Below are 25,947 nucleotides of genomic sequence, written 5' to 3'. Positions count from 1 at the left end.
AAAGGAATTATATTTTCCTATATGTATTTTTTTTAGTATTCATTTATATTTGTTTTTTAATATCTTTTTTTTATATTTAGTTTTTAGTTTTAGGTGGACACAATATCTTTATTTTACATTTATGTGGTGCTGAGGATTGAACTCAGTGCCTCCTGCATGCTAGGCAAGCACTCTACCACTGAGCCACAACCCCAGCCTCTATTTTTTAATATCTGTATTTATTTATTTTTATGTGGTGCCACACATGCTAGGCAAGTGCTCTACCTCTGAGCCACAACCCCAGCCCCTGTATTAAACATTGTTTAATAAAACTATTAGAAATTGACTTGGTAGGTATTTTCCCTTAAGTAGTGAACAGTGTCACAGACCTAACATGGTAACATAATGTTGTCCTCTAATTTTGTTTTTGTTTTGAGATAGGTGTCCATCCTGGTCAGAAGATGAAATTATTTGTGCCCGAAATGTTAACAATGAAGTTCACTTCTTTGAAAACAACAATTTTGGTATGGAAGGATTTATTTAAAAAAAAAAAAATTGTTGTTGTTGAGAACCTTTATTTTTATTTATTCATTTATTTATATGTGGTACTAAGAATCAAACCCAGTGCCTCACACATGCTAGGCAAGTGCTTTATCACTGAGCCACAACCCCAGCCCTGAAATTATTTTATTATTTACTTTAAATGTATGAAGTGTTTATTATCTTATGTGGCATCAAAGGGTTCTCCTAAATACTAGTAATTTGCTAATCAGTAATTGCTGTTATATCCACTTGTAGAATTCTCTGTAAGTCTAAATACCAATGAAATTCAGTCCCACAAATTTTAATTTATAATAACATTATTGTTTGATAATTGGTATTAAATGAAGAGATTAGAATGTCTCTTGCTGAACTTAATTGCGTTGAAATTCTGTAACACAGATTTTTTAAAAATGTCTTACTGTATAGAATTTCGAACACCAAAGTGGACATCTGGCTCCTATTCCTCCTATTCCTACCTCTGTCCAAAGAACATCTCTGAGCTAAAGCGAATTCTAGAGATCATATAATTTTACTAGAAAATATTTAATCATTTATCTCTGAAGATTAGAGCCCTTAATTTTTAAAACTTAGCCACAATTAATCACAATATCACAAATCATTAAATTTTGGTTCAGTGTTCAGATTTCCAACAGCTGCAAATGTTGTGATTCTTTTAAAACTCAGGATCTAAATAAGTTATCACATATTACAATTCACTGATACATCGTAAGTTTCTTTTAATCTATAGTTTATCACCACATCTCTTTTTTTCTCTTGTAATTTATTATTTAACAAACAAGATTAGGCTGCATGTAGTGGTGCACACCCGTAATCCCAGCTAATTAGGAGACTGAGGCAGGAAGATTGCAAGTTAGAGGCCAGCCTCAGCAACTTAGTGGTAAAGCACCCCTGGGTTCAATCCCCAGTACTGGAAAAAGAGAGAGAAAAGAAAAATGCCGCAGTCTTGGCTGGGCACAGAATCATGAGCCACCACACAGCTTTGTAGATTCAAACAGCAATTCTTTATTCCCGAACTCACACCGGCCTCCACACACATTCTGGGGCAATCCCAGTTCTGCTGCCACCCAATTCACCTACTCCACGAGGCTTTTTTTCCCAAAATGCTCTCTGAATCTCACGAGAACTCAACGGGAGCTCAGGCAGCAGGAACGCCCTAATTCCAGCAGCAATAATCCTCAACATCGAACTTCCCTAAAATCCAAGGTCTTAAACTGGGAACGCCCTTAACCCAAGGAGCGGGATACTTCCTCAAACTGCAGGACACACCCTAATCCTGGATCCTCCCTGGTCGTTGAGCAGGGTCACCTTTCTCAAACACACATGCAAGGCCAACAGCGAAATTAACATGGGGTACGCTGGCAAGGAAATTTCGATGCGTCATTCCTACTTGGTAATGGCCCTCAGCAGAAAAACATCAGGGTTATTTTTCTTAGTTATTTTCCTGTGGTTTGAATTCTGTTTTTATATCCCACGGTATAATTTACATGTTCTTTTGTTCCCTACAAATTGCCTTTTAGATTTAGAGTCCTTTTTGATTGCAAGGGTAAGAGTTTATCATATGGTGGTATTCTTTTATCAAGTAGTGTTTGATTGTCTCTGTTTTTACAGGGTTAGCTGACATTCATGTTCAGTGCCTAGGTCAGTGGTTATAAGCTGGTGATGTTCTCGCTATGTGATGAGTTAAGCTATTCTAAGATTAACGTATGTGTTTCCTGCTACAGAGCTAGGGTCAGTTAATCCTCTAATACACCCTAGTTTCATGGTAGAAACTGTAATCTAGGTTCCAGGGTTTCTCATTGCTTCTGTGTTGATCATTGTTTCTCAACTGTTTTTTCTTTTTTAAAGCTTCCATTTAAATGAAAGACTACAAGGTTTTTTTGTTTGTTGGTTGGTTTTTTTGGTGGTGCTGGGAATTGATCCCAGGACCTTGTGCATGCTAGGCAAGCACTCTATCAACTGAGCTATATCCCCAGTCCAATGAACAATTTTGGGGTGAGGGGAATGGGGGGTACCAGGGATTGAACTCAGGACTATTCAACCACTGAGCCCCCTCCCCAGACTTATTTATTTATTGGTACTGTGGAACTGAACTCAGAGGTACTCAACCACTGAGCCACATCCCTAGCCCTATTTTGATTTTTATTTAGAGACAGGATATCACTGAGTTGCTTAGCACCTTGCCCTTGCTGAGGCTGGCTTTGAACTAGCTTTGATCCTCCTGTCTCAGCTCCTCCGGAGCTGCTGGCATTACAGGCGTGTGCTATTGTGCCCAGCTACATTACCTTTTGGTGATGTCAAGAATCCTATTTCTCTGGGATAGTAGGGATGAGAGTTGGGGAATATCACATTCACATAAGTATTCATTTCCACATTATCCGCATAATATTCTTGGAATAATTATACCAACAGTAACATGATCACTGAGAACAGCTTTATTTTTTTGCAGTGCTGAGGAATCTAACCCAGTGCGTCACACACATAAAACAACCACTGTACCACCAAACTACATCCCCAGCCCCTAAAAATAATTTAAAGAGAACGGATTGCAGTTGTATTTGTTTGTTTATAGAGTACCCTATTATAATTGTGCACTTGTGAGCATGTCATGGAGTAGCAGTTGGCAAGTCTGTTCACATGCACCAAGGATGGTCAGTGGGCTGACCTCCAGCAGCTTTCCACAGTGCAGTGTGCACTTCATCTCCCTGCTTTCCACTTCTGCCCCAGTGTGTTTGATTAGCTTGCTTTTGGGCTTGCCTCTTGGTTAGCATGCCAGAGGAAGGAGCGTCACCAGGTAGGGAGTTTGGAGTACCTCTTTTGAATACTGTTGACCTCTGAAATGGAATAAAGAAAGTAATAAATAGAATAAAGAAAGTAATAAATGGAATAAAGAAAATAATTAACTTGGGCAGCAGTATTGTTAAAAATGTGAATTCCAACGTCCTGGCATAGAAGAAACACTCAATAAATTTCAGCCATTGTTACTGTTGTTTTGATCATGATTATGATGTTACTACACTGTTACAGAATTTCCATATTTTCATTCTACAGTAGCAAGATCAATCTTTTCCATCTAATAGGTTGTAAAACTGCTGTATCTCAGAGGTTTAAGAGAACTGACATTTATTAAATACATACCTTGTGCCTGACACTCTGTTCTTGAAAATAGTCACCGGGAGTAAGGTGGTGTGATCCGTTACTGCGGGAGCTTGACAGCTAGTAAATGACTTGAGTAGGAAATCAACCTGTGTCTGTCTTGCTGCCACCCAGACCTTTTGCACTGTATTGCACTGTCTTACCCACATTCGACTACAATGAGCAATATTTGTATGTAGTTACAGTGACCTTTATAATACATTCAGAGTTTAACATGTTCCTGTTAGTGGCTCTCATTCATCTAACACCATTTATTCTTTTCTTTTAGATACAATTGCAAATAAATTACATTTGCAAAAAATTAATGATTTTGTTTTATCACCTGGGCCTCAGCCATATAAGGTAATTGCTGTTTTTGTTGGTTAATGTGAAGTATTAATTTAAGCCTTTTCCTAGTTATTTTGGTAACTATGAAAACATATCCATCTTACTTTACATACTTCAGAACATTAAGTGATGATTTAATGATTTGCTTGTGTCTTAGGTAGCTGTCTATGTTCCAGGGAGTAAAGGTGCACCTTCATTTGTCAGATTGTATCAGTACCCTAACTTTGCTGGACCTCACGCCGCATTAGCCAATAAGAGTTTCTTTAAAGCTGATAAGGTGACAATGCTATGGAATAAAAAAGGTAAGGTAAACATTTTATTCCTCATTTTGTTTATCATGTGTTAATTGAATTTAGACACGTACATGTATTTAAAAAGGAGTATCGGTGATGATTTGTGGGTTTTTTTTTTTTTTTTTACTTTTTTTTTAGTTGTAGATGAGCACAATACTTTTTTATGTGGTGCTGAGGATTGAACCCAGGGCCTCACACGTGTGAGATGAGTGCTCTACCGCTGAGCCACAGCCCCAGCTGGTTATTTTTTAGTTGTAGATGGACACAACACCTTTATTTATTTTTATGAGGTACGGAGGATCGAACCCAGGGCCTTGCACGTGCTAGGCGAGTGCTCTACCCCTGAGCCACAATCCCTGCCCATGACCTGTGTTTAAATTTAATTAAAGTGTTTGCTGTTGCAGCTACTGCTGTGCTGGTGATAGCCAGTACAGATGTGGACAAGACAGGCGCTTCGTACTATGGAGAACAGACACTGCACTACATTGCGACCAATGGGGAGAGCGCAGTAGTGCAGTTACGTGAGTATTCCTTTGTCTTTCTTTGATAAAACAACAGTATAAAAAAATAATATGCCACAAAGATGCTATAATCTAAATCTTGGTCAGATAATAGAACTCAAGTTCTTTAATATAAGATATAGTTCCTCTTAATTAAGAAACCTAAAATTATTCTTAGACATACCCAATTTTGACAGAACTCAGTTAATTTATTTGCATTATGCCAACATGCTGATAGTTAGGACTTCCTGAATGTGGCAATCCCGTTGTGTTATTTCTTCTAGGACGTACTTGACTAATTATGACAGCAAGTCATTCTAGTGAGTTGAGAATTACTTTCAGAATTGTGAATAACATCCAGGAATGTCACCACTGTATCTCTTGTTTTGATGAACTCAATTAGTAATAGTTTTAACATTCTAGCAGGTCCCTGATTTTTTTTCTATTTTGAATTGAACATGTGTAAGTAGAATAATCTTGCATGCAAAAAACTATATTCTAATTGAAGTCAGATACAAAACAAGAATGGCTAAAATACCTTGCAAATGTAAGTGATCAAAAGAAGTAGAATATGCAATTTGGAAAGGAGAAAACTGAATTATCTTTGCTGGTATAGGTGAAGGATAAAAAAACAGCCACTTGAATAATGGAAGAAAAGTTTCCAAATATAGCACAAAAATAAAATGTATATAGGACTATGGAAGGAAAACTTTATAACTCTTCAGAAAGACAAATTATGACCTTTAATAAAAAGCAGTTTAAAAGATGTTATTTCTCCCAATTAGTCTAAAAATTAAATTTAAGTCATTGTTGCTTTTGTCTAGTTGGATAAGCTGGTCCTAAGGTTGATAGTGAAACATGAACATACAAGAATGTTTTGAAAACTTTTGTAAAAGAAGAGCAATGATAATTACTTGTTTCTGACTTATAGACAGGCTAATAAATCTGTTGAATAGAATTGTCCAGAAAGAAAACTGTATTTCTATAGGCATTAATATAAAGTCAACATTTGAATCAATGGAGAAAATGATTGTTTTATTTGTGGTTTGGGGACAACTAGCTAGCCATTTGAAATAAAAAATTGGTATTTCTACCTCTTCACCAAAATAAATTCCAGTTAGACCATAAAATTATATAAGACTGCAAAGGAACTAGAAGAAAATATGATAGAAATTTTTGTCTAATCATAGGGTAGAAAAAGATTTTCTAAGTAAGACAGAAGTCATATGTAAAAAAGTTGAATATGTTATAAATTATAGATTTCTACATTGAAAGAAGAAAGGAGTTAATCAAAGCAAGCAAAAAAAAAAATATGTAAAATATATTTTTTTAGAGCAGACAAGGGATGAGTATGAGAAAAGGTGAATATTCTTAATATATCAAGTAAAATCCAGTTTGTAACTGGGAAGAAGAACAGGTGTGAGACAGTAAGAATTGTCCACAGGAGCAAAAATTAAATTGCTTGTAATTGATTAGCTTACAATTAAAAGAGTAGAAATAAACATAAGATACCAATTTTAACTTAATAAACTGGCAAAGGTGAAAGCATGAACCTGCATAGTACCAGAGCCAGGGGACCTGCATGGTCACACATTGTTGCTAGGCACATGCGCAGGCACACCTCCTGGGAGGGCACTATGGTGGGCGAGGAAGTGCACATGCCCTGGTAGCTCGCAGCTGTATGCCTGCAGATGCGGTGCACACTCTGTGGGAAGGAGGCAGCGGGCTGGTGATGGAACGCAGTGCGGCTGAGGAAGAACTGACCAGCTGCACGTGCCCATGTTGAAACCCCAAGGTGGAGACTAAATCAATAACAGGTCTGGAGCTGTGTCACTTATGTATCTATTTAGGAGACAGATGCTTTATTTCAATAAAAATATTCTGAAAGAGTATGCAAGAAATATAACAGGGAGGGGATTGCCTTTTTTAGAGGGACTTATTTTTGTGGCATGTATATCTTTATATAATTTATATTTTTATTACCATTTTATATAGTACTCCTTCAAAACTAAAGACAGACACTTGCCAGGCATGGTAACATGTGCCTGTGGTTGTTTCTTGTCCTAGCCCACAGGAGGCTGAGCAAGAGGAACCTGAATTGAGGAGTGTGAGATCAGCTGGGACATAGAGCAAGACCCCATTTCAGAAAAGTGTGTTTTTGTTTGTTTTGGCTTTATTTTTAACATTTTTTTTTTAAATATTTATTTATTTATTTATTTTAGTTGTAGTTGGACACAATACCTTTATTTCACTTATTTATTTTTATGTGGTGCTGAGGATCGAACCCAGGTTCTCGCACATGTGAGGCGAGTGCTCTACCGCTGAGCCACAACCCCAGCCCCAACATTTTTTTAATATTTATTTTTTAGTTGTAGTTGGACACAATAGCTTTATTCTATTTATTTATTTTTTTATGTAGGGCTGAGGATCAAACCCAGGGCCTTGCATGTTTTAGGCGAGCACTCTACCGCTGAGCCACCACCTCAGCCCTTGTTTTTTATTAATAGTAATAAACTCATATTGGTTTCCATGAGCCCATATTGCCAAAATGTTTAAAATAAATTAGGATTCCATAAAAGTTCTTAAATAAACTTATGATTACATATTAATGCTCATAATATATCATATAGGAATAGTCTAACTTCAATATGCCTTGAAATTCTTGAGGTTTTTTTTTTTTTTACTGTTTGATATGTTATGTTGTTATTTTACTGTTTGATATGTTTATGATTTCTGTGTATTTATAACTTGTGCTAATATAATATTCATATAATTCTTTATTTCTAATTTGGATTTTGTATTCTTTTTCTAGCAAAAAATGGCCCCATCTATGATGTAGCGTGGAATTCCAGCTCCACCGAGTTCTGTGCCGTGTATGGCTTCATGCCTGCCAAGGCGACGGTCTTCAACCTGAAATGTGACCCTGTGTTCGACTTTGGCACTGGGCCTCGAAATGCAGCTTACTTCAGCCCTCATGGACACATATTAGTCCTGGCTGGGTTTGGAAATCTGAGGGGACAGATGGAAGTGTGGGATGTTAAGAACTACAAACTCATCTCTAAACCGGTGGCTTCTGATTCTACATACTTTGCGTGGTGCCCAGATGGTGAGCACATCTTAACAGCCACGTGTGCTCCCCGGTTACGTGTTAACAATGGGTACAAAGTCTGGCACTACACTGGCTCTGTCTTGCACAAGCACGATGTGCCATCGAATGCAGAGTTGTGGCAGGTCTCCTGGCAGCCATTTTTGGATGGAATATTTCCAGCAAAAAGAATAACTTACCAAGCAGTTCCAAGTGAAGTGCCCAATGACGAACCTAAAGTTGCCACAGCTTACAGACCTCCAGCTTTGAGAAATAAACCCATCACCAATTCCAAACTGGTAAGTAAAGTTTTACTACTTTGATAGGAAAAAAATTTTCACTGTGTAGACTTCTCTGGACCTATATCTTGTGTCCTGTGTGTCTTAGTATCTGGTAGGATCCAGATTAGGGCAGGAATTGTTGAGAACCTGGAGCTGAGGAAGTCCAGCCGCACACCCTGTTAAGCTGATGAGGAGGTCACTCTTGAGGAGGCCAGGCCACGCCAGTGGAGTGAGACAAGGCAGGCCCTGCAGCTGGGCTGCCACAGCTGCTGCTTCCCATGGGGATTCTTGATCCAAGTTGCCCAAATGTTTGAACTTCAAGAAAACATGGATCTGATTGCCTTTGTGAAATTTCTGAATTTTAAAGACACTGTTGGCCAAAAACACATTTGTTATGTTTAGGCCATTAGTTACCCACCATTGCTGTAAAGTTATGACCATAGTGTTGGTCAGATTCTGATATTTTTTTTTAAAAAGTTAGCATTTCAGAGCTTAGGGAACACCCTGGGTTTCTAGGATGGTATTAAGAAATAGAGGTGCTCCAAGAATAAGCAACAGTATTGCTGGTGTTATTATGAAAGTCACTGTATAAGAGCTATGAACTGGTCTGTTCATGTCAATTGGATGTACAGATAGCACTTGGGGAAATAGATGCCTTTGAAGATTAAATATTCTTGTATCTTCCTTATGCCAGTCTTCACTTCTACATAAACAAAAACAAAAGACCAGTGCTTCCTCCTTGCCTGCACACAGTGACTGTAACTGCTTGAGTTCTACCTCAGTGTCCCATTCAAACATGACTAGGTCTGGGGGAGGCCCAGTGGCAGAGCACTGCCCAGCGGGTGTAAGGCCCTGGGCGCCATCACCAGCCTGGGAAAGTTGCTCATCTTTCCCATCTCTGGTTTCACAAGTCGAGGCCTAGGGGGCAGTCCCTGTGTGAGGAAGGTGTGAGGCGACTGGGTTCCTGCTGAAGGACAGATACCAAAAGCAGCTCCTGGTGGTATCCTGTCTTATGAGCCCTGTCTCTCTAGTTGTGCCAGAGAAAGAAAAACTCCTTTTTTGAATAAAACTCAAGTGAATTTTGCCAGCTTTTAGAGAACCAAAAGATATATGCGAACAAGTAGAAAGATCCTCTTTGAATCCATTATGACAGTGGGTGTGTGCTACCACTAATAAGAGTTTTTCAATGATCTTTGTCAGTGATTTTAAAGTAAAATGATAAAATAAGCTTATCCTATACCAACAAAAGTATATTATTTGTTGTTGTTATATGTATTTTAAAAAACATGGACTCCATTTCACAATTGTTTGTTTTTTTGTTTCCATAGCATGAAGAAGAACCACCTCAGAATATGAAACCACACACAGGAAATGAGAAGCCATTATCAAAAACAGCCCTTAAAAATCAAAGGAAGCATGAAGCTAAGAAAGCTGCCAAGCAGGTATTTGGGGTACTGATCTCTTCAAAATAGAACAAACAAACCAAAAAGAAAACCAATTAAATTTTAGCTTTGAACCTTTAAATGTAATGAACTTTGGTTTTGAAGATTTGAATGTTATGTTATAAAATGTAGCTGGAGTTAGACTTAAATAGCCAGAATTTCTTTTTTGTTTGCCTATGAATTTCTAAGTAATCCAGTCTATATGATGGGTGACTATTAGTTTTCTATCACTGTGACAGAATACCTGAGGTAGTCACCTTATAAAGACAGAAGGTTTATTTTGACTCACAGTTTTAGAGTTTCAGTCCATGATCTATTGGCCCTATAGCTTTGGATCTGTGGTGGGTAGTACATCATGGTAGTAACCTGTGGTAGAGCAAAATTGCTCACCTCATCATGAGCAAGGGATTAGAGAGGAAGAGAAAGGGGCTGGTATCCTACTGTCTTCAAGAGCATGTCCCCAGTGGCCTGAGAATCTTCCTTTGACTCCACCATCTAAAGGCTATCTTTCCTCCCATTAGCACCACCCTGAGCATCAAGTCTTTAACATATTGGCTAGCAGTGTCTGGTTAGTGAGGTTATAGTGACTGCATTTTTAGGTTCAGATAGAGTGGGTACTGTAAGAAAATACCTTAGACTGGGGTTTGTAAACAACAGAAATTCATTCCTCATATTTCTAGAGGCCTAAAAACAAGGTACCGGCAGACTCTGTGTCTGGGGGACTTGTTTCTCATTGACATGGTCTTCTGCATGTCCTCCTGTGATGGAAGAATCCAGGGAGTTCCTTGAGGCTTTAAAGAATTCTGATACACTCCTGAAGGCAGAGTCTTCCTGACTTACTCCCTTCCCACAGCCCTGCCTGTCAGTCTCGCTGGCATCAAACTCTACCAACATTCAGACCAGAACAGTGGCGTGGATTTTTAGCAGCTAATTGCTGTATCATTCCTTCAATCTTGCTGGTAACAGGCCTAGGTTGCTTAGGTTTTTTGATAGGAATACTATTTTAAGAGAATTATATTATGTAACCATATTCTGCTAAAATCTTGGCTTTTAAAAAACACCATGGTTCTCTTTTGTAGTTAATGTTTCATCTCCAGAAATATCTTAAAAGGTCACCTTTAGGTTATTTTAAGTTAAAAAAAAATCCATTCTATGCATTAGATTTGTATAAAAGCAAATTTGTCCTCCTGGTAGGGATCTGTACTGGGGCTGGTTGTTACCAGAAATCGGTGTCTTCACAAACACTGTTAGGTCAGATTACTCTTCCTGGAGATTGAGGGTCCCTCTGAAATCTACTTAACTTAGAATCCTATTTTCATAAGCAAATTTTCTTCATCTTATCAAAAGGTATTTTAATATGATCATTGTTGATGAAGATTCTTTTGTGATAAAATATTAGTTGTTTATTTTGTATGCTTTTCTGATATTTGAGCACATAAAATTTGGGGGAGATTACAGAATCAGTATGTCTTATTTAGAAAAAGTAATTTTAAAATAGTTAAAATTTTCTTAAAGGTAGTCTTTGTGTCTCTTTAAAAAAAGAAAAAAAATAGTGCCATTAATTTAAAGCATAGTAGTTACAGAAGTTCCCTAGTGCATCCATGAAGCCATACAAACACCTACAGTTGTTGGTGCCACTGAACCTCTCTACAGAGGTGCTCTTTGCTGTTTTGGTGGGCAGAGGGTTTTCACCTTGCAGGTACTCTGTGAGTGCGTTTTAAGATGACTGGCCAGAGTCAGTAAAAGTTACGGCTATGTGATTGAGTGGAGCTAAATGCCCTATGACTGGATCGTACCCTGCTTGGATCTTCCAATCCTCACTGAATTAAATAACCAAAAATAGCATAGTCAGGTTATGATTTTCTCAGCTTATCAACTTTACCATAAAGAGTTGAGACTTAAGAAATAAATCTTTTCATGTACACATGACCAGAATTTAAGTATAATAAAGCAGACATTTTAACTTACTTTTGGTTAGTTTGTGGTAGAAAATCAAATTTCATGTTTTACCTAATTTTAACATTTTTTCACATTTATAACTAATCTTTCTTCCTAGAAAAAAAGATACATTCTCAGCTCATTACAAATAACTAAAGTTTTAAATTTTTATCTGATATCAGAATTGATTTCTTTTTTTTAAAATTTCTTTTGGGTTCTGGGGATTGAACCCAGGGGTTCTTTATCACTGAGCTCCATCCCCGACCCTTTTTTTATTTTATATTTTGAGACAGTGACTGAGGCTGGTCTTGAACTTGTGATCCTCAAATCTTAGCCTCCTGAGTTGTTTGGATTACGAGTGTGCACCACTATACCTGACCAGAAATGAATGTTGGTGGGCAAAATATCCATCTTCTTCTTTAAGCCACTTCTATCATCTATTTTTATATTACGAAAAATGAAAAATACCAGACTTTACATTATCAAAATTCATAGGCTCCTTAAGAATAGAAACTAACACTGAGCCCAGTGGGACACACCTGTAATCCCAGCTACTTGGGAGATTAAGGCAAGAGGATAGCAAGTTTGAGACTAGCCTGGACAACTTAGGGAGGCCCTATCTTAAAATTAAAGCCAGGGGCGGGGGTGCACTAAGGCTGTAGCTCAGTGATAGAGTGCTTACCTAGCATGTTCTAGGCCCTGGGTCTGATTCCCAGTACTGGGGGGAAAATAAAAAATAAATAAATAAATAAACAAACAAACAAATAAATAAAAGCTAAATATTTTCTTTCTGAATACTCTTAAGTGCTTAATAGTGTGTTTTCACATAATAGGAAAGGAATTAATATTTCTTGCCATGTACAAAAGCGACACCAATATGCCTTTAAAAAAATGACTACAATCTTATCCTCTTTACAAAATCTTAGGCAGGCTCTTTTAGAGTTGGAGAACTAGAGTAACACCCTATCTGTGTTCTTCCTGGGATGCACTGGGAGTTAAGAATTTCCCATCTAGAAGGTCTCCAAGGCTTGGGGCACTCAGTGTTCTGTTGACCTTCAGAAGGAAGAGCAACCCAACCTTTGCCTGGAAAGATTTGAATAGCTTTTTTCCTCCTCTCGTCAAAGCACGTATCTTATAATTACAAAGGAGAGTTGTGGTTTTGCTCTTTTCATTTATTTAGCGTATGCATTCAGGCCAGTGCTGTGCTGGGGAGCCAGCTGTCCTGGGGAGTACCTGCCAAGGGGGGTAGCCTGGGATAGGTGCAGCTAACCCAGATTTGTGGTGTGGGAACTTCCCAGGAGGCCTAGAGGCTGGGTAGGCCAACAGGTAACTTGTGGGGAAGTGTTCTAAACATGGGACAGTGTACATAGAGGCAAGGAGGCAAGAGTGTATGGCACCTTGGGGATGTGAAAGTGGCTCACAGGTGGTCCTTCAGCAAGGAGGGTGGAGGCTAGAGGGAGTCAGAGGTCTGGTCGTACTGGGAGCATGCAGGGGAAAAGGGCAGCCACCTGGCTGTAGAGTTGAGCTAGTCTGGAGGTGAGCAGTGAGCTGCTCTCTTTCTAGCACCCTCTGTTACACGGACTGCCCCTACACACTCTGTGCATTGGGAGGGCATCACAGATCGAGACGTGACATACCTGCATGCTGGCAGGGTACCACAGAGCGAGACGTGACACATCTTCATCAGCAAAGCCCTCTACAGTCCCAAACCATCCACAACACTGTGGCACATCCCAGAGTACTGGTCAAGGAACCTCTTGGTGCACCCCTATGTGATCATTATGGGAACACGTAAGAGCCTCCGATGTGGTCATTATGGGAACACGTAAGTGTCTGACGAGGCCTTTAATCCAGGTTCTTCAAATAATAAAGTGTAGGTGAAATTGACATTTGGCTTTCATGTTACATGTCAAGATTGTGGATTGAAATGCTTTAATGTCTTCATTTTAAAAATTGAATTCTTAAAAATATTTCCTGTAGGAAGCAAAAAATGACCAGAGTCCAGATGTGGCACCAACTCCTACTCCGCAGAGCACATCTTGGAACACCGTCTCCCAGGCAACTTCTGGTGACCCTGAAGTAGATAAAAAAATCAGGAACCTAAAGAAGGTAAATGAAAAGCAGATGTGTGTGTTGAAAAGAATATACTTGAGAATCACATCCAGAAAAATAGCAGTGCTTAGCTGCCCAACAACAGGGAGCCAAGATGCTTGCTTTGTTGTTTTCTCACTCTGAAATACTGTAATTAGGATAGCACTCATTTTAGTTCTTATCACAAATGCTTAAGGGCTACTTTCATTAATTTTTGGAGTAATAAGAAATAATGTGCATTTGTACAGAAAATGCTGATACTTTACTCACTATTTCTTTAGATACCGGTGATATTTTGTCCCAGTTTTAAGATGAAGAAGTTTATTAATTTATGAAATTTCCCCTGTGGGGTAGGAGGTCTCTGAACCTTATCTAGCTGTATGTGAGCTGCTCTTACGGCCTCAATTGTAGTCCGACATGGTGGGACGTGTCTGCAGTCCCAGGTATTCAGGGGCTGAGGCAGGAGGATCGAGATGCCAAGACCAGCCTAGGAAACTTGGAAAGACTCTCTTTCAAAATAAAAAATATAAACCAGGTGGGGATGTATCCCAGGCTCCATTCCCCAGTACCTGCTGCCAACACTCACAAGGCCTGTCGTCATCCAGGTACAATGGATGTCAAAACAAATGACAAAATAAGTGATATATTTAGTGATAACTTAATTAAAAGCTTGAAAAAATATTTTGCCAAATCTCATGTTTTAACTTGTACAGTTTTATTTTTGTATTTTGGTGGTGCTGGGGATGAAACCTAGGGCCTCATGTGTGCCAGGCAGGTCCTGTGCCCTCAAGCTGTGTTCCCAGCCCTAATATCCGTGGTCTTATATTTAACTTTAAAAAAAAATTAGTTTACCCTAGTATTTTCACAGGCCATTCTTGATAGAAATGTCAGAAAATTCTCCTTATTCAAGTTTTATATTCATATGATTGAGTTGTTAATAAGAAAATTTGCATGAGGACATGACTTTTCTTCCTCTTGACCCCTGTTTGATACTTACAGAAACTGAAAGCTATTGAACAACTGAAAGAACAAGCAGCAGCTGGAAAGCAGCTAGAAAAAAATCAGGTATTTTCTGCATTTTTCCTTTGGTCTCTTAGTCATTACCATCATTTCGTGTTTATTACAAGCAATTATTTAATCAGGAAAATGAGCATGTGGATTTAACTTGTTTTGGAAACTGCATGCCAGATTCTTTTTTTTTTTAAATATTTATTTTTCAGTTTTTGGGTGGACATAACATCTTTATTTTACTTTTATGTGGTGCTGAGGATCGAACCCCGTGCCCGGCGCATGCCAGGCAAGCGTGTTACTGCTTGAGCCATATCCCCAGCCCCTGCATGCCAGATTCTTTTGGTGGTCACCTTGGACCAGTGTCAAGACTGTGGTAGGGAAGAGTGGATGTAGATCATGGCGAGTGAGCCGCTATTCCTGGGGGCACTGGTGCTGGAGCTGCTCTTTAGAAGAGAAGAGGCAAATGTGGGGTCTCTCCCTTCCTGTGGTTCTCGCTGCTGTGCTGCCTGCCCCCTCTCCTCAGCACTCTTAAGCCCAAATGAGGAATGGGAATTTCACTGGACTGAAGGGACATAGTGAGACAGCTTCTGTCTTTTGCCCTTTTGATTCACCGTAGATATCAAATATAGAATTTGTTTCTTATATATGTTTTTTATCTGTTTATCAGTAGATCTGATAAAGTATAAGCAATTCTCCTTCTCTAAGTGGTTTCTCTAATCTCCTCTAAGTTTGTTCAGTTATACAGGCAATAAGTATTTTATTTCCTATTTAATAACTTTACTGTTTCAAACTTTTCTAGTTGGAGAAAATTCAAAAAGAGAAAGCCCTTCTCCAGGAGCTGGAAGATTTGGAATTGGGTATTTAAAGATTCACAGAAAGCAAGGTGGTTACCATAAACCAGTACAAGCACATCTTCTGTGAAACCTGTTTGTGTTCATGGAATATCCATGTGCCAATATTTAATGTTGGTCTGTAATTTTAAGGAGTTGTGCAAGATTCCGAATATGTATGAAATTATTTAATGTGTATTAAATTGACTTCTATATCCTGCATCCTGTATCATGTCAATATGTGATGGAAAAAAGATACATGAGATTTTTAGCTAAGTTGACACATTGAGAGACTTTTTTTTTTTTTTTTTTTAGTTTTTAATAGACTTTTATTTTTTTTTTATTGTTGGTTGTTCAAAACATTACATAGTTCTTGACATATCATATTTCACATTTTGATTCAAGTGGGTTATGAACTTCCATTTTTACCCCGTATACAGATTGCAGAATCACATCAGTTACACTTCCATTGATTTACATATTGCCATACTAGTGTCTGTTGTATTCTGCTGCCTTTCCTATCCTCTACTATCCCCCCTCCCCTCCCCTTCCCTCCCCTCCCCTCTTCTCTCTCTACCCCCTCTACTGTAATTCATTTCTCCCCCTTGTATTATTTTTCCCTTTCCCCTCACTTCCTCTTGTATGTAATTTTGTATAACCATGAGGGTCTCCTTCCATTTCCATGCAATTTCCCTTCCCTCTCGCTTTCCCTCCCACCTCTTATCCCTGTTTAATGTTAATCGGGTACAGTATTTGCTATATAAATGAATAAAGACATTTTAAATTTAACTGTTTTTGCCTTTAAATTCGTCAAGTTAAGTTTTTTATCGGGCTAGTTTGTAGCTCAGTGGTAGAGCAAAAGCACTTGCCTAACATGTTTGAGGCCATGGTTTCAACCTCCAACACTGCAAAAATGACAGCCATCCTGTAGTAGTTATAGCTTGGCATGGTGGCACATTCCTTTAATCCCAGCAACTCGGGAAACTGAGGCTGGAGGAGAGCAGGTTTGAGGCTGGCCTCAGCAACTTAGTGAGGCCCCTAAGCAACTTAACAGACCCTATCTCAAAATAAAATACAACGGACTGGGGATATCACTCAGTAGTGGAGTCCCTCTGGATTCAATCCTGAGTAAAACGTTCTTTGAATTTACAAAGTGTGTGTTAAATTATTTAATTCTCATAACAAGTCTGTGAGGTAGATGCCAGTATCACAAAGTTGGATATGAGATACTAATGCAGGCAGTGTGCTGTGGGTCACTGCAATGCACTGCTTAGACACCATGCCCTTGCACACTCATTTGATGTTACTGAAGGGCATGGTTCATTTCTTTCTTCTTGCAGTGCTGGGGATTAAACCTAAGGGCCTTTACTATTGAGATACATCCTCAGCCCTTTTTATTTTGAGGTAAGAAATTATGTAGTTGATGAGGCTGGCCTCATGTTTGCAGTCCTTCTGCCTCAACCTCCTGAGTCACTGCACTTACAAAGCATCAACCATTCTGCTGGGTTGTTTGTCCTTTTCCTTTGGCGTTTCTCTATTTGATTGCTTGTCCTTCTTCTCGTTAGTTGGTGTGTCCTCTGTAGGAAGGGCTTATATGGAATATTTAATGGTTTAAGCAGCACACAAAGGCATAAATGAAAAGTGTCTCCTGTATTCTATAGCAGCAGTGACCAATTTTGGTGTTTCTAAAGATGGGTGGCATACTTATATTCAAGTAATTATATAGCCACAATTCTGTGTACTCTTTTTTTCCCTTAAAGTATTATAGAGTTCATTCTGTATCAATACCTCTCCGTTTTATATATATGCAATCCATAATAATACATTATGTCAATGTATCATTTCACCTGGTACACAGGATTGCACGTTTAATTTTTAAAACTAGGTTGAACATATATACACATACTTAAACAAAGTATAGGTGCTTATCTGTGTTCTGGAATTGGGTATATCCCAAGTTTTGAAAAAGTAATGTAATCTATAATCCCAGCAGCTTGGGAGACTGAGGCAGGAAGATCACAAGTTTGAGATCAGCCTCAGCAACTTAGCGAAGGCTTAGTGAAAACAACCTGTCTCAAAATAAAAAAGGCTGGGGATGTGTCTCTGGGTTCAATCCCCAGTACCAAAAAATATATATTAAAAGCATTTATTCAAGTAAGATTTCAAACAACTCTTGGGCTCATCCACCTGTTTAGTTGCATTAGTATCCAAATCTGGGCAAACTGGCAAGAGTTTATAAGTAGTGGGGCTGGGGATTTAGCTCAGTGGTAGAGCTCTTGCTACCATGCATGAGCTTTTGGGTTAGTCCCTAGCAACACACATAAACAAAAAAAAGAATTTATAAGTATTATAAGTAGAAATGACTGTGACAAGCCTCGCTGTTCCAGTCTTACCAAAGGTTATTTGTTTTGTTCTGCAAGGAGAGGGAAAGAGGAGAATAAGCCCACACGATGTGCCTGCTTTTTTAGGTCATACTCGGCGGCAAACCATCAGGTCATGCCAGATTTGGAAATAATAGCCTTCACACTTTTTTCTTCAAATTATATGGATCAGTTTGACAAGAGTTTTTTGGTACAGTATAAGTTACAAAGGAATGCAGTGTATCATTTAGAAATATGTATCATTTAGAAATATCAGATTATTTGTAGATATATTTATTTGTAGATTTATAAATTAGTTCATGACATGAAATAGAAGACAAGATTCAAGACTTGGAACAAAATTATGTGGCCAGGGAACATCATAAAGGCAAGCATCCAGTGTATGGTGATGTGAAAATGTAGGAGATACCCATGCTCTCCTATGTTTCCTGTTCTCCTCTCCTGGGCATGTGGAGAACCACAGTTCCCCACAGTTAGGCACAGGTAAGTATGTAGTAAGCACATGGAATAGTAGGCAGAAGCATGGTGTCTTGTTTCTAAGCAAAAGCATTTGTGAGCCGTGGCTCTTCATGCCTTCTCTCCAGCTGTGTTGGTCCCTGAGGCCTGGGGTTGAAAAGACAGTATCATAAATGGTGGTCTTGAGTGACTCTAGTAAGCAGAGTCTCCTTGAGACTCATGTTGGACTTGTCGTGTGAATGAGAAATATATTTTTTATTTTTAGGCCAGTGAGATTAAGCCCAGTGGTTCCCAAATTTTGCTGCACATTACAGTTACTCAGGAGCTTTCAAAATTTCTAATGCCTAAATCCCCCTTACCAACTAAATAAGAATATATTGTGTTAGAGATAGAGATCCATGTTTTTCTAAGGTTCCCCAGTGGATTCCAGTGTGCTAGCAAAGTTTGAGAATCCTGGATGGAGCCTGTGATATTCAGATGCCCACAGTGTGAGTCATCCTGAAGACAGGAAAGAGTCAAGTGAAGTTGTTTCTGTTGGGTATGTTCATCCCTAGAAAGTGTCAAATATACATGTATTACAGCCTGACTTAGGGATATAGTATTCACTGTATAGGTGGTCTCTGGGCTCAACTTATTTTCAATATCATGATGGGTTTTATTGGGACATAAACATATTTTGAACTTATTTTCCATTTAAAATATTTATCAGGATGTGGCCCAATCTTAAGTCAAGGTACATATGTATCACTGTTTCTTGTGAGGTTTATTCTTGGTTTACATCAGAAAACATCAATCCTGTGGTGCATCTAGGACTAAATGTTTTCTACTTTTGACTAACGTAATTAGTTCCCTCTTTTGTCAGGTATAAGCATCCTCCCATCATTTGTGTAGAATGTGATGGACATTCTATCGGAGCAATTTATGAGTGCACGACTTCGTAATGGACCCAGGACTGGGCTGGTTCCCAGAGAGTAGCGCCATTTATAGTTCAACATGTTGATTTGTCGGTAGGACACTTGAATATTAAGTTGGCATAAGAAAGACATTGGGATGTGTTATGGATGCATTGTATCCTTCCCAAATTCCTATGTTAAAGCCCAACCCCCAATCTGATGATATTTGGAGTTGGGGCCTATTATGGTTTAGATATGCTTTGTCCCCCAAAAGCTCGTTGTGAGACAATGCAAAAGAGTGTAGAGATTAAGTGGGTTATATGAGTCTTAACCTCCCCAGCACACTATCTGTGGACAGGGAATAACAGTGGTAACTATAGGCAGGGAGGGTAGGCTGATGGAGGTGGGTCCTTGAGGTGTGCTTTGGGGCTTATATTTTGCCCTAGTGAGTGGGGTTCCCTGCTTCCTGTCATGTCCTGAGTTGCTTTTTGTTTAAGGTTTACCATGTTGTCATGATTGGCACCTAGAAAGAATCTACTATTCAGACCCTCCCCACATAAACAGGGGTGGAGATTTTGCAGTCCTGCTGTTTTCCCTCTGTATGTCACCACAGTTTGGATTCTGCCAGTCTAAACACACTCGGTAGGATGCTCATTGTTCCGTGGTATCCCAAGCTCAAGCTCATGATAAAATGGAGTACTATGCAGCCTTTGCAACACAATGCTGGAAGACAGGGCTTGGCAAACTAAAGCCCTTGAGCTAAATCCTGCCCAACCTAGAGTAGATTTCTATTTCAAGTGGTTGAAAAATCAGAATCACTTAGTGAGATTCAGATTTCAGTCTCTGCCATGACATTGGGGCCAACACAGCTATGCGTACCCCTTAACACACTGTCCACACTGCTTCTGCCACTGCTGCAGAGTTGCATGGTTGCAACAAATTGTGTTCTTGCAAAACCTGACACAGTGACTCTCTGTACCTTTACAGAAAAATTTACTCATCCTGTGTAGAATACAAAATAACACGAAAATAATCATCCTTATGCAGGTGTTGCACCCCTTGTGATCTCTACCAGTAAACCAGAAGTGAGATTGCTGGGTATTGTCACCTTTGTGTTTATTCTCGGTCTGTTTCCATCTTTGGTACTGCCACCACTCTGAGGCCATTGTTTTTATTTAATGGAGGCATGATTAATTTACTTAATGTCACTTACTAATGTTAGAGTCTGGATCTCACTGAATTGCTTAGTGCCTTGCTGTTGCTGAGGCTGGCTTTGAACTTTTTAAAATGTCTTTAGTTGGGGCTGGGGTTGTGGCTCAGCTGTAGAGCGTTCGCCTTGCACGTGCAAGACTCTGGGTTCGATCCTCAGCACCACTTAAAAATAAAGGTATTAAAAAGAAAAAAAAACAAAAACAATGCCTTTAGTTGTAGATGGACAAAATGCCTTTATTTTATTTTTTTAAATGTGGTGCTGAGGATCAAACCCAGTGCCTCCCATGCCAGGCAAGTGCTCTACCACTGAGCTACAGCCCCAGCCCTGGCTTTCAACTCTTGATCCTCCTGTCTCAGCCTTCCCAGCTGCTGGGATTACAGGCTCTTGGTTTTCCCTCTCTCCCTTCCTTTCTTCCTCCCTCCCTCCCTCCCGTAATCCCAGTGGCTCAGGAGACAGAGGCAGGAGGATCCCGAATTCAAAGGCTGTCTGAGGAACTTAGCAAGGTGCTTAGCAACTCAGTGAGACACTGTCTAAATAAAATACAAAATAGGGCTGGGGATGTGGCTCAGTAGTTCAATGTCCCTGAGTTTAATCTCCAGTACAAAAAAAATAATAAAATAAAATAAAGGCAGGTGGGTGCTGGGGGTGTAGCTAAGTGATAGAGCATTTGCCTAGCCTGCTGGAGGCCCTGGATTCAATCCCAGGTAATATAAAAATAAATAAATGAATAAAAATAAGGCAATGGGTCCAAATGATTTAGGTACAGATTGAACCTTTTATACATTACACAAAAGATCAATGAGATCATGGGTTGCCATCCTACTTCAGACAAACTTGTACTAGTTTTGTTAAAACTGAATTGATTACTTTCTTAATTTCTGCCCCCTGCTAAGTAAAAAATTGTATGCACACGTTCTAAGAACAGTTTTACATCAGAAAGTTGATGATGTTTGTTACAATCCAAAAATATGAAAAATAGCTAGATATTGAGTTTTCCAAAAATAAAATTTAAGGTGAGCATTTTATTCTTGGCTCTTACCTGAAGACACATCCATGAATACCCGTAGTCCCATGAGACCACAGATATCCCTCCAGCATCCCATCCCTCCATGGGTCAGTCCTAGCCCCAGTGGAAAGATGACACCTGTAGGGACAAGGCCTATGGCCTTGGTGAGGGTGGGTGTCAGAATGGTACTGCTGCCTGCTGCGGGAAGATCTGTTGGCACCAAGGAGCTTATAGCTGGTCCCAGGACAGGCAGGGCTCCTGTTAACATGCTGGGATGGCACAGGACCCTCACATTTCCAACTTAAAGGTTTCCTTCTCCCTCTGGGGAGCTTCTTTTTCTCTTTAGAACTGTGAGGAAGTCTGGCATCTGAGGCTCAGTACTGTATGTACAAAGCACCTTGCAGGGTTCAGGAATCTGCAGAGCAGAGGGTCCACCCCTAGTGATGCTTCTCATGCCCACTGGGGGCCTAGCCTCAGGGCCCTGGAGCCTCTCCGTGTGCACTGCACCTTTGGTAGGACATGGAACTGACAGGAAAACCAATTGTTTTGGATCCATTACTTTCTGTTTTTTAGAGCTTTTTTTGGTTATGCTTTTTTACAGTCTCTGGACCACTGGTCCTTTTCTTTGACGTCATGGATACCTTGCATGGCACTTTTCTGTCATGTCAATGTCACTGAGATCTGAGAAGAGAGAGGTATGTGCTATTGTTTTGTTTTGTTTTTGTTTTTAACCTTAAATTTATCTTAAATTGGAAGTAAAAAAAGCATATTCCTAAAGATTTTTTAATCTTTTATGAATTTGAAAATGAAAAGCATTTATTCACATGTCTTCATATGGCCACTAGAGGGTTCCAAAGATTGTAGTAAAGGGAAATCAATGAGGAATTAGAAATTGTAGAACATATATGGAAAATGTGTTCATTCATTTAAAACTTGCTATCTTAGCACCCTGGGCTACTCACCTTGGTTTCCTGGTTGTCAGACTCCTTGCATTAGCCTCTTGTCCCCTGCCATACTTCCTCTAAGCTTGTTCTCTATCAATGATCCCTGGTTGGCTGCAAATGAATCATATTCCAAGAATTTTTAAGTCAAGCATTTACAAAATGAAATGTGTTCTCCTACAGAGGGAGTAATATCACCGGTCCCTGGTATTGAGGAAGAATCTTTTTTTTTTTTTTTTTAAAGAGAGAGAGAGAGAGAGAATTTTTAATATTTATTTTTTAGTTTTCGGCGGACACAACATCTTTGTTGGTATGTGGTGCTGAGGATCGAACCCGGGCCGCACGCATGCCAGGCGAGCGCGCTACCGCTTGAGCCACATCCCCAGCCCGAGGAAGAATCTTGGAAACCTTAAATAGGTGTACTTTAAAAATTCATCTTAAGAAAATGAAAAGATATAAAAATATTTGTACAAGTTGGAGCTGATGAAGGATTGTTATCCAAAATAAATAACTCTTAACACTCAATAGTTAAGAAAAAAAGCCTCATTAAAAAATGGGCCAAAGTGGAAGACTGAGGCAGGAGGATCACAAGTTCAAAGCTACCCTTAGCAACTTAGCAAAACCCTAAGCAACTCAGTGAGACCCTGTCTCTAAATAAAATATATAAAGGGCGGAGTTGTGGCTCAGTGGTAGAGCACTTGCCTAGCATCTGTGAGGCACTGGGTTCAATTGCCAGTACCACATTAAAAAAACAAAATTAAAAAAACAAAAAAAAGGGGCTAGGGATATGGCTCTGTGGTTAAGCACCCTTGGGTTCAATCTCTAGTACCAAAAAAAAAAAAAAAAGATGAGGGGAGAAAAGACTTGACCACATCTCCCTAAAGAAGATAGATGGCAAACACATGGAAAGATACTCCACATCATGTCATCAGAGGAATGAGGATTCAAACAATGCAGTACTCACCACCATACCCCATTCAAATGGCCCAAACCAGAACATTACTGTCACATGTCACATGCAGACAAGAAGGGGAGCAACAGAAACTGGTTGATAGCTGGCAGGACTACAAAACCTTATAACTACTTTGGAAGACTCTGGGGAAAATGGTTTTTTTTGTTTGTTTGTTTTTGTTTTTTTTTTTGGTACTGAGGATTGAACTGAAGGAAGGATGCTTCATCACTGAATCACATCCCCAGTTCTTATTTATTTATTTATTTATTTATTTTTGAGCAGAGTCTTGCCAAGCTGCTGAGGATCTCACTGTGTTACTGAGGCTAGCCTCAAACTTGCAATCCTACTGCCTCAGTCTTCTGAGTCACTGTGAGATTACAAGCATGTACCACTGTGCCCAGCCAGTTTGGCACTTAACAAAAGTAGACATACCATATAATCCAGAATGGGCTTTCTGGTATTTATCCAAAGGAGGTGAAAACCTAGTTCTACACAAAAACCTGTGTATGAATATTCATAGCAACTTTATTTATAATTGCCGAAACCTGGAGGCAATCAGGATGTCCTTCAGTGAATGTCCAGATGATGGAATAGTATTCAGTGCTAAAAAGAAATGAGCATCAAGCCATGTAAAGACATAGAAGAAACTTAATACATACCAGAAAGTTAAAGAAGCCAAGCTGAAACGGTCACATACTATGATTCCAACTATATATATACCCTTCTGGAAAATGCAAAGCCAGAACAATGAAAAGATCAGCTGTTTCCAGGGATTACACAGGAGACAAGGAGCATAAAGGATTTTTAGCTTGGTGAAAATATTTTGTATGGTACTATAATACTAAATACATGTCATTATACATTTGCCAAAACCCATAGAATATACTACATCAAAAATGAAGCCAAATATAAACTTTGAATTTTGGGTTGTCACCAGAGAAATCACCAGAAGTGAGACTCAAAGAATTCTTGGAGAAGAGGGGAGCTCAACTCAGGAAAAGTGAAGTCCTTGACCTACGTGGCCAATATTGATTTCCAGGGTGTATCAGTAAAGGCACGGACACATTAGGAAACCAGATGCACATTCAAGGGAGAACGTGGGCTATTTCCAAGAGAAAGATGTCTTTTAGGATAAACCAAGAAATACACATTAAAGAAGAGAATGTGGGCCATCTAAAGATTGAGACATATTTTGGGGTTCCCACTTCCTTTTTTAAAGGAAACTTGGTGAGGGCTGTGTATGGGAAGGAATGTAGGACTCATATCAGTCTGGTGATCACAAGATTGTTTATGGTTTGATCATTCTTAGAATTCTTAGGCTGATATGGTCTCAATTATCTGATCAATTTAACACTGGAAAGTCCCCTAAATTTTAGGTTTTCTTAAAATATCTGCCGTTTGCTTAATATATTAGTGGGCTAATTAACAGTGCATAAGGTAATTATAAGTAAGGGAATTTATGGTTAACTGCAAGATGTTCAGATGTCCCAGAAATTTGGGAGTGACAGATCTGGGCTAGAGCTTGGCTTCAGGAGTGACAGGCTTGGAAAGGTAGGCAGAAACCTCAGGTTAAAATTAGATTTCCCGGCTTGGGAAATAGCTCAGTTGGTAGCATACTTACCTGCCATGTACAAGGCCCTGGATTCAATCCCCAGCACCACAACAAAAAACCAAATTTCTTTGCTTTTCCCTCCCTCCCTTCCTTTCTTTCTCAGGGGCACTCAACCACTAAGCCACATCCCCAGCCTTATTTTGTATTTTATTTAGAGACAGGGTCTCCCTGAGTTGCTCAGTGCCTCCCCATTGTGGAGGCTGGCTTTGAAAACTCGCAATTCTCCTGCCTCAGCCTCCCGAGCCACTGGCATTACAGGAATGCGCCACTGCACCCAGCTTCCTTGCCCTTTCTTTAGGATTTCTTTCTGTTTTTTGTTTCTTCTATCCCACCTTAGGGGAATAATGATGTGCCGATGTGGGCTTGCCATTATAACTACCCATCACCTTAGAAAGGGCTGTTGATAATGGGGCACATAGGCTACGTGTGCCTGGAGCTCGATTTTGTTGTGAACCTGAAACTGCTGGGGAGAAAAGTCTAAAGTTTAAAAATCAACGACAGAATAAGCAAATCGAATAAGAATTATTTTTGAAAGTTTGCTAGGTTTTTTTTTTTTTTTTTTTTTAGAAAAACCAGATTTAAATGAAAGAAAAAATAGAAAATAAATTTTAGAAAATTTCTAAGGATGCATTTGTGTTTTTAGATACTGGTTCCTTATTACAAGAACAGATTATTGGTCATCTTTTTTCCTTGATATGAATTTTCATTGTTCTCAAACGTAACAATGAGTGAGGTCATCAGGTGTTTACAAGTGAAATGAGAAGAAAAGCAAAGCAAAGAGATTCTCCCAAGATCACTGAGCAAAAAACGAAGGGAGAAGGTCGAAAAACGAAGTAGGGAGTAAAAGGCAATGAAGGAGCTGGACAGAGAAGGCACTCCTTTCTCGGGCAGCTGGACTGGTAACACTGCACGCAGACCCCAGCCTGCAGCAGGCAGTAATTGCAAGCCCCGCTGCACCTGCCACCCCCTCGCCTTGCTCTGCACACGTCCAAGATAGTG

At 39.3% G+C, this 25,947-nt stretch overlaps 1 protein-coding gene across 3 annotated transcripts in view; it reads left to right on the top strand.

Annotated features, from left to right (window-relative positions):
* The window catches only part of EIF2A (eukaryotic translation initiation factor 2A), a 32,299-nt gene extending 16,416 nt beyond the window's left edge, over window positions 1–15,883 (top strand). For all 3 annotated transcript variants that reach the window (XM_081301130.1, XM_081301131.1, XM_081301132.1), the window contains 9 exons: window positions 421–503; window positions 3,965–4,038; window positions 4,181–4,325; window positions 4,721–4,837; window positions 7,629–8,200; window positions 9,511–9,624; window positions 13,543–13,671; window positions 14,653–14,718; window positions 15,464–15,883. In XM_081301130.1, the coding sequence (XP_081157256.1) occupies window positions 421–503; window positions 3,965–4,038; window positions 4,181–4,325; window positions 4,721–4,837; window positions 7,629–8,200; window positions 9,511–9,624; window positions 13,543–13,671; window positions 14,653–14,718; window positions 15,464–15,529 (1,366 nt within the window). In that variant the 3' untranslated portion in view covers window positions 15,530–15,883. The remainder of the gene's footprint in view (window positions 1–420; window positions 504–3,964; window positions 4,039–4,180; window positions 4,326–4,720; window positions 4,838–7,628; window positions 8,201–9,510; window positions 9,625–13,542; window positions 13,672–14,652; window positions 14,719–15,463) is intronic.
* Window positions 15,884–25,947: the final 10,064 nt, after the last annotated feature.

Source organism: Spermophilus citellus (assembly GCF_964194105.1).
Source record: "Spermophilus citellus genome assembly, chromosome: 7".
In the NCBI taxonomy this organism is placed as follows: Eukaryota; Metazoa; Chordata; class Mammalia; order Rodentia; family Sciuridae; genus Spermophilus; species Spermophilus citellus.
Note: the sequence above shows the minus strand (reverse complement) of the source record. Positions and strands in the feature narration are given on the sequence as shown.